At 39.3% G+C, this 8856-nt stretch overlaps 1 protein-coding gene across 2 annotated transcripts in view; it reads right to left on the bottom strand.

Annotated features, from left to right (window-relative positions):
• Positions 1-3039: 3039 nt before the first annotated feature.
• nrg3b (neuregulin 3b) overlaps positions 3040-8856 on the bottom strand; it is a 280953-nt gene continuing 275136 nt past the window's right edge. For both annotated transcript variants that reach the window (XM_014007593.1, XM_014007594.1), the window contains one exon: positions 3040-4243. In XM_014007593.1, coding sequence (XP_013863047.1) covers positions 3526-4243 — 718 coding nt within the window. In that variant the 3' untranslated portion in view covers positions 3040-3525. The remainder of the gene's footprint in view (positions 4244-8856) is intronic.

The following is an 8856-nucleotide window of genomic DNA, read 5'->3' as shown; positions in this document are numbered from 1 at the left end:
AAATTAACTCTGAAAATTCAACACTGAAGTCWGTGTCAGTTTAACTCTGCTCTAGAGAGGAATATATRAACACTGGCTCAGTGTTGAAATTGACTCTTTTAGTGTACTTAGTGGTCTGCAATGTCAGTTCAGCCCAACTCYATCCATCCATTTTCTACCGCTTGTTCCAGTATCGTGCTGCGGGAGCAGCAGCTTGAGTAAGGAGACATCTCTTTCCCAGCTCTTCTGGGTGGATTCCAAGGCGTTCCCGTTAATAAACATATCTGCATTTACATTATGACTTACAGTTCAAGATATTAAATTACCATTCAGGAATGAAGAAAGAAAACATAGCTGTTCCTAACCAAAACTCATTTTTAGAKGTCTAGAACCTAATTAAAAACAGATGAAGCCAACTTTATGTTAAAATGGCCTGCCAWATCCTGACATCATATTTCGCTGACTGTACCTGTTCAGGACAGTCGTTCAGGAAAACACCCAACTGTTGACTCCATGTGGTCAGACACTGCAATCACTTCAGTCACCTTTCAGCACATGCAGTTTCCTTTCGTTCCCACCAATCCATCTAGGTTTAAGATTTCAATTAAAGTTTCATCTTAACAATGCACAATTTGCCTTCTTTTTCTTTTTTTTCTTTTTACCAGTGTAGTGCAAACCATGTCTGGAATTCAGTAAAAATCCCCAAATTTAAAAAAAAAAGGTGAAATGAATTCTGTCCAACTGGCAGTGTACGTATTTAAAATGCAAAATATTTTGTATTTATGGTAATTTTATCTTTGCTTTGCAGCTGCCTTGGCTGTATTTCCCCTCAGGGATCAATGAAGTTCATTTTAATCTTCACAAAAACCTTCTTACAGCCTCAAGACAGTTTTATTCTGTGAAGAAGTTATGAAGAAATCACAGTAATACCCATTTGCAAATCCTGTAAAACCTACCTTGCCAGCAGTCGTCGCAAACCTAAAAGTGAGATACATTGGATGTGACGTAAATGAGCCATGAATAAAGAATTGTGCTCGGCTTGTTTTGCTGCTATGCTTCATTTCCATCCACAAACCTTATAGCTATTGTTAGGCGTCAGCGCAGCAAAAGGTCTTCTTCTGCACTTACAGCTTATAGATACACTGAAGTTTATCTGAAAAAACAATGAACAATTTTTAATCCGCAGACGGTGAGAATGTGAAAAACCGCCATAGCTCTTAAATCACTTACATCTTCTTAGCCAACGTTTTCCTTCACATGCAAAATCACTTTCTTGCYGAGCCTTAAATCACTGTCCCTGACTCAGTTTGGATGTTGATTGTGAGATGCTTGTAAACAAAACCATACATTTGAAAGATGAAAAATAAGGTGTTGATCTAATATTGTTTTTGTTCTGCAGTTGAAATCACAAAAATCTGTTTCCAAAGAACAGCAGGGCCAACCTTGATAGATTTAGTTTTGTTTTATACTTAATTGGATGACTTTATTTGGTGCATTCAGATTGTTTTGTGTAAAACACTGTAGACATAAACACATTATCAAGAATAAAGACCATCTTGAAGAAACACACTCTGCCTGCTGCTTTTCATACCCATATTTTAGACTATTATGTTGATAAATGCTGGAGTTGTAGCTGTTTTGGTCAAATCATGATAACATCCACAATCTCTTGCAATAGCTTACATGATCTGATCATTCTTAGAGTATAAGTTGTGCAATGGAGGGCACAGCTAACCAAAAAGTTAGATTTACCAACCACTAATCTGCTTAGCAAGAATCTTATAACAATAAATCAACAATAAACGGCTAATCTGCTAAAAAAAATTATTGGAAGCTAACACTAACTGCTAAGACGACTCTGCCTGCATCGCAGATCTTCACCTCCTTCCAGTTGGACTGGTTGGAGTGACACAAAACTGTTGTTAGTTTTTTATTGGTTTAATGGGTAGAATCAGCCAATCCAAACCAGAGGTGTAGCTCTAATATGTGATACTTCCAGGTTCACAATTTCAGAAAAAAAACCCATTTCTAGATCAAATTATTATTATTTTTGTAATAAATACTTCTTTTTTATGCTCTCAGATTGAAGTTTAGCTGCTAAAGATGCTACATTACACACACGGGCTGTGTCTCAATGCATGGGCTGCATCCTCATGTGTGCGCATTTGTTGGCCACAGGTCACTGCCCCGCGCCAAGTGCTGTCACAATCCGAAGGCTCCTCCTCGTGCGGCCGAGGAATGGGGCCCACAAAATCTCAAAAATCAAGGATGCACCCAGGTATCCTTCCCGGCCGAGGATATCCCAGGATTCAATGCGCCGACAGCAAACAAAACAGTGAAAGGAAGATAGCAGTTTTTTTTTTTTTTACCAAGTCAGCATAGTTAGAAAATTTCTCACGAACTAAATAAAAAAGGTTTTTAAATGTAAGTTTAGCACCTTAGCTGATGAATTTCATGCTGCAATAAGATGTTAAATAAAATGCAACTACAAGTACTAATACTGGAGCTGAACTGGGATACATGCTCATGAGGATGCAGCCCATGAATTGAGACACAGCCATGGTGCCCGACATGTCCAGCACAGCTTGTAAGAGGGAATAGTAATTATTTAATTTGAGATAAATGGCATAAAAATAGAAGTTTTACCTTTGTGAACTTTAAGTAAACTTAAAATTAGTTTAACTTAAATTACTGAAAGCTAATTGTCCGCTAATGGTTTACAAAGTTAGCAATAAAGCTAATTCGCTAAACGAGAGGCTAGTTCCGCAATTAGTGGATTAATGGAACTGTGCCCACCTCTGGTGATGTGAATAACCATCACCTAGAATCATGACAAACTTCAGCTTAACGTCTAATATCGATGAGTTATAGCCATTTTTGTGTAGTTGATTAGCTATGGTGGCCATCTTGAAAAGACAAATACATGCACACACACACACACACACACACACACACACACACACACACACACACACACACACACACGTGCACACACAAACTATTATCCCCTTGCATTCTGCAAAAATATGTTGTAAAATTGACTAAAATGAAAAAAATGTCTTTAATTAACACTGTTATCTTAATCTTTATTTTGTCACAATTGTATGTCAAATATATATACGCCTATATGACATATATTATATGACATATATAATTTCATTTCTTTACAATAGAGAAACAACATAGAGATGACACACTATTTTGGTTTCTAAGTAGAAGCTTTTTTTAAATAGTGATTTTTTTCATCCAGTACACTGTTTAAATCAAGCTCCCACTTGCTGTTTGTTTTTCTTATTGAGTCACATTTATTCACAATGTGTGTTTGTTTTTGTCTTTTTGTGATTTAATGTCTTCTGTGTCAAGTTGTTTGTTCCCCCCCAAATCTCTGCAACTCAATCTGTTAATCTTCCCTCAAAAATTGGTATCCATCTGTTATTCATCCATGTGGCCACACAGATGGTCGCACCGTCGGACCATCCTGAGTCACCAATGAAGGTATTCAGTTATTAGAAACGGTGTCTTTGAAGCTTTACAGAGTTAATCCAATCAGCTTGCAGAGGGCTTGGCAGAAGTGGCTCCAGTAGCTCTGCAGCTGGGTCCTTGGGCAGCCAGGAAACAGTTTGTGCCACTGTTTGTGAGATGTGTCTGACCTTGGAACTGTCCCTGGACTTCCTTTTGGCCCACTGCCTTCAGACCTGTGTTCCCTGTGTGCAGAACTTCAGCAGGATATTGGACAYGGTCCCCCTCTGACTCCTGCACAGTCTCATCCTCAAGAGTGTTTGTGCCACCGTGATGGATCTCGCTGTGAGATCCAGACAATTTTTCGGGGCTTGAAAGGCCTCTCAGTTTTACGTCTCGCRCAATTTCTGCAGTGAATTCAACAGAGCAGGCCGCCTGTGTGAGGTTCTTCTCCGCAGGGGGGCTAATGCCGCAGGGCGAAGCTCCGTTCACTAACTCAACAGTTTCAGGCCGAGACGGAGAATCGCTAATGCGCTGGCCCGGGTCTGCAGCCGGCGGAGGGTGCCACTTGAGGAGACCCGCTTGGTTCCGGTCACTCGTGTTAGTGGGCTCTGCCACCTCAGGGTTGCATGCTTGGAGCGATGGGATGATGGGCACGGAGCGGGTGCGTAGGGACGGCGGCGGGGAAGTCGAGCCTTTGTCGAGGCGGGTGCAGGGGACCTCGGTCCATCCTTTCCTGGCAGTGGCGTTAGAATGAGCCGTCCTGCTGAGGAGGGCGCCGACCCGTCTGCTGGCTGGACCACAACTTCAGAGYGATGGGAGAGCAGACATAAAAGGAAAGAAAATAAATTATTGTACAGCCTTTCATGAAAAGTTGCTACAGAAATATAAGAAATATCACAAATCACAGTATTTTATATGTGAAATTCAGGATGATCTAAAGATTTTTTTGTAGGCTAAGATCAACAGTTGAAATGCTCAGCCACTATGATTCAGATATTTTACTAACTCATGTGCAAACACACACATAAACACACAACAAACATGGATAAAATCATTATCACCCCACCTTTGTCTTCTGCATCGAGTGATAAATAATACTGAATAAACTGATGAAAAGGAAACTCTTGTGCCTTTTTCCACTTCATTTTATTGAAGTTTGACAAAAATCACACCAAAATAATTATWATTTAGTTATTGTACTTTTGTAATCTTTGAGTAATTATTTATAATCCTCAGCATGAGCAGCCTTGTTTGTTGCTGGATGAATGTTTAACAAAAAWTCCCTTCTCTCATGACTGCCTTATCAAAGTTTTAAAGCTTCAGCAGCATCACAGCTGGATTCCCCACCCTGCCTGGTGTAGATATGCATGCTGACATGTTATACATAACAGATTACCTCTTTGCACTGTTCTAATGTTTAGTTTAGGAAATGAGGCTCACTTCTAGAAAGTTGTTTGTCTGAAAATATGTATAGTACAATTTAGGATGAAAACAAATATATGAAATAATCGAATTTGTAGTTTAGGATTATTGCACAATTTTCTATCTTCCTATGCTACCGTTAGGTTTCAGCTACGGTTCTTTTCTTTTAGTTTTTTATTACAATTGTGCTATTTTTGATAGCCTTTTGCTACTTTTAGCTTTACTCTTTAGATATTTTTTAGACTCTTTCTGGTGCTTTTAGGTTCTAGATAGCATTTTGTAACTTTTAGCTTCTAAGGTCCTTTTACTTTGTAATTGGCCTTTTGCTATTTTTAGTTAGCTATTTGCACCTTATAGGTAGCCTTTTGATAAATTTAGCTTTTTTCAGATGCTTTTAGTCTGTAGCTATTATTTTGATACTTTTGGCTTCTAGGGTCCAAATGGTTTTAATTAGCATTTTGCTATTTGTAGCTAGGATTTTGCYACTTTTAGCTAGCATTTAGATATTTGKACCTTCTTTCTGATGCCTTTAGCTTGTAGTTAGCAATTTGTCACTTTTAGCTTAGGGTCCTGATAGTTTATAACTAAACTTTTGCTATTTTTAGCTAGTCTTTCGCTACTTTAACAAYGGTTTTTAATTCTTAAGGAACTTTACGCAGACTAATGCAGCACTCAGTGTTCTCACTGCATTTTTTCTGAAAAGGTATAATTTATGTAATGGCTGCCACATAAATAAATATTTAGTTATTTTAGGAGAAAGTTCAACAGGAAGGTAACAAAACTCTCTTATGTGCAGAGCAAAACTTGGCTCAGGGCTTTGTTTAATGAGTGCATCAATATAATCAATCATTGTTTCATAATCAACTGTCTGCCCTCTTATTTGTAATGAAGTCATGAGAAGCTTAAAGACTCACAACCATAGTACAGACTGTGTATTTCTTGAATATTTGTGCACAAGTGTTAGTACTGTTGTTCGGGCACACAGCCTTAGGAGACAGCCGGTATTATTGTCGGCCTTCTGAGGCTGTTTGTGGCATAACCAAGTTTATRTAATTGAATTACTTCCCCACTCTCTTCTAGGTCTAAGCAGGAYGAATACAAGCTGGAGGTAAATCCGTCTGATCAAAACACGTCTAAAAATAACTCCCGGAGCAAATTCGACTTCACTTCTGSTCCTCTCTCTGCAACTGGTAAATGTTTTGACACTGAATAATAAAACTGACTGGCTGTGGGGATTTGTTGCCACATAATGGGAAACATGGAAGAGTGTTCTCCTGTTTGTTTACCATCTCCACCTCCCTCTTTAGATTTTTTTTTTTTTTACTTTTTAACACTACGCCACCATCGCACCTCTGTCTTTTACTTCCCGGTACTCTCATCATCCCTGCCCAGTCATTCCCGTGTCCTCACTTTCCCCTCTCGCTCATTCTCTCACACTCCTTCTCCACCTCAACGTTTCTCATTTCCAGAAATGAGATGGTGTATCCATGGCAACATGGGAAATGTGGAGGCCGGAGGAGGAGGAGTGGGTCTGCGAGCTCGCCGTTTGCGTGGCTTGTAAGACGAGAAATGGGTCATTTCAACCTCCCGAAGGCCGGCGTTTGAGTGATGGATCTGGAAGGGAATTGTCAGCGRCGAATGCAATCTCAACTGTTTAATTGTACAAACGTAATTTTACCCCATAGATGACAAGAAGTTTATTGTTTCAGCTCTTCTCTTCACACTGCGCGTGAAACTTAATTGCCTATAGCAAAGAGATTTTTCCTCTGTGATTTTGAAAAGAATCCTCATTAGTTTTCATTATTAGTTTATTTGTTATTCTGTGTTAAGTGTGTGTATTCGTGCATGCGTGCGCGTTAAGACGGGAGTCGCTCCTGGAGGATCATTCCCCAACAAAACATTAGGAAAAAAAAGAAAGGAAAAGAAAACTCCAAGGCTCCATGGAGCTTTGTTTAAAAATGTAAATTATGGAAATAGGTCACATAAAGAGTTTTGGCAGCTTGCAGAATATCTTACAAGTCGCTGAAATGCTCAGTCAGGACGGCTTGCTAATAGGAACATCGCGCGGCTCTTTTAAGTGTGTGTGGAATACACAGGGGAAGCTGCTGCTTTAATGACAGACGTTTCTGTTAACAGTGCTATCGCTCCAGCTGCACTCGCTGACAGCAAATTAGGCTGTTTTTGAGTCATATGCTAAACAGCAAAGTTATTTAGATTTTTTWAAAAGAGATCCCTGTCCTCTTCTGTAAATAAAAACCTGAAATAATCTGAGTGTTTTCAATGCACTTTTATTAAAGAAGAGAGGCTGCTTGACAATGTGCTTTAACCAACTCGAGAAGACGCGCAACCTCGAGAACCACAATAACATCTTTATGTGAATTCTGAAAGTCTCTCCCCTCCTGGAGGAGAAAATGAATGAATCTTTCCTCTTTGATAATTAACAGCCTGACAGTCTTTGAATAAATGCWTATTGCCTGCTTCCTTTCACACCAGACTTTTTAAGTTATTGCTGTTTTAATGAAATCTAGTAAATGACGTCATGCACAACGTCAAGTGATGGTGCAAGATCTTTTGAGGGTGTGTGATAGTGCTCAGAGGATTTATTCGGGATGAATCTTAGCTACTACCACACTACGTTTTAGCTCAATATATGCACGATTCAACAATTTACAACCAATTATTGTGTTAGTTAAGGTCGATTGGATGTGATGGTTATCAASTCAAGTTAGACATTATTGATGCTTGTTTAAAAATTACTTTCTCAGAATGTCATTAAMGTTTACCCAGTGGTTCACTAGATATTTTGCTAAGAGACAAACAAGGTTGATGCCAACAATTAATGCCAAACTTTTAAGCAAACACTTTGTGCAATGTGAAGTGCATAAACAAATGAGTTGGGAATGACTCTCCGCTGTAAATGTGCAAAATTTTAGCCCAATATCTGTAAAGCCATTCTTGTGTTTGTCAAAGTCACCTAGCTGTGGCGGCCATCTTGAATTGGGTTGACTCTAAAAGATAATCCAGTTGTAGCTGTACACCCAGTGATTACTTCCTGAGAGTGTCGGTAAAATCCACTGAGTGGTTTGGAAATGTTTTGCTAACAACTAGTAACAATGACATTTTAAAAATAKATCAGTTTGTGCTCAGATTATGTGCTGGGAGTGATTCTCAGCGACTACCACACCAATCGTTGACTTAATAGCTGTTCAAATGGATGGGTKACAGCTGCTTTTGTGCTTGCCAAAGTCTCTTAGGCCACCTTTGAATAGAGTTGTCTCTAAAAGTTAAAGAGTTGTACATGTACACTTAACAATTAAATTAAGATCAATGCACTGAGAYATTTGCATGAGGTTGCTAATGCTACAAGCAAACACACAGACCAGGGCAAAAAAAACATCAAACTCGCCCTCAGCGACTGCGATAACAGTTGTGTCAGGGATTTCTTTTCTGTGAACACATGCCAGTGAGGATGATCAGACTGTACGTTTAAAATACGTTCAGGTCTCCAGATAGCTCTCTGGTGCCAAACGCTCCTTTTGTTTTTAATGCCACCTGAAACAGAGCCAAGTTGCTTTTACGCTTCACTTATAATGGCCTTAAAAAAATAGGTCAACTCACTGCCCTTCGTCACAAGAACATAAGGAAAATTTAAGATGGCTGAAATTAATCCACTGCAATGTGTAGTTTTACACTTTTATCCACCGCGACTCGACGCTTAGAGTGAAATGGGCAGAAAATAAATTGCTACGTTGACACATCAACTGCAAGTCTGCAGCAAAATTGAACATTAGCCATGATCGAGCCACTCCACACAGCTGGAAATAAAAGTGAACCTGGGCATCATTTGATAATTAGCTTTGGCACAGCTGTTTGTTTTCTTAACCCCCCTTTTTTATAACTCAAGATAAAACAATTTGGCAACTATGAGAAACAGTGTGTGTGTGTGTGTGTGTGTGTGTGTGTGTGTGTGTGTGTGTGTGTGTGTGTGTGTGT

Source organism: Austrofundulus limnaeus, unplaced genomic scaffold, assembly GCF_001266775.1.
Source record: "Austrofundulus limnaeus strain Quisiro unplaced genomic scaffold, Austrofundulus_limnaeus-1.0 Scaffold43, whole genome shotgun sequence".
In the NCBI taxonomy this organism is placed as follows: Eukaryota; Metazoa; Chordata; class Actinopteri; order Cyprinodontiformes; family Rivulidae; genus Austrofundulus; species Austrofundulus limnaeus.
This window is presented reverse-complemented; position numbering and strand designations above follow the sequence as displayed.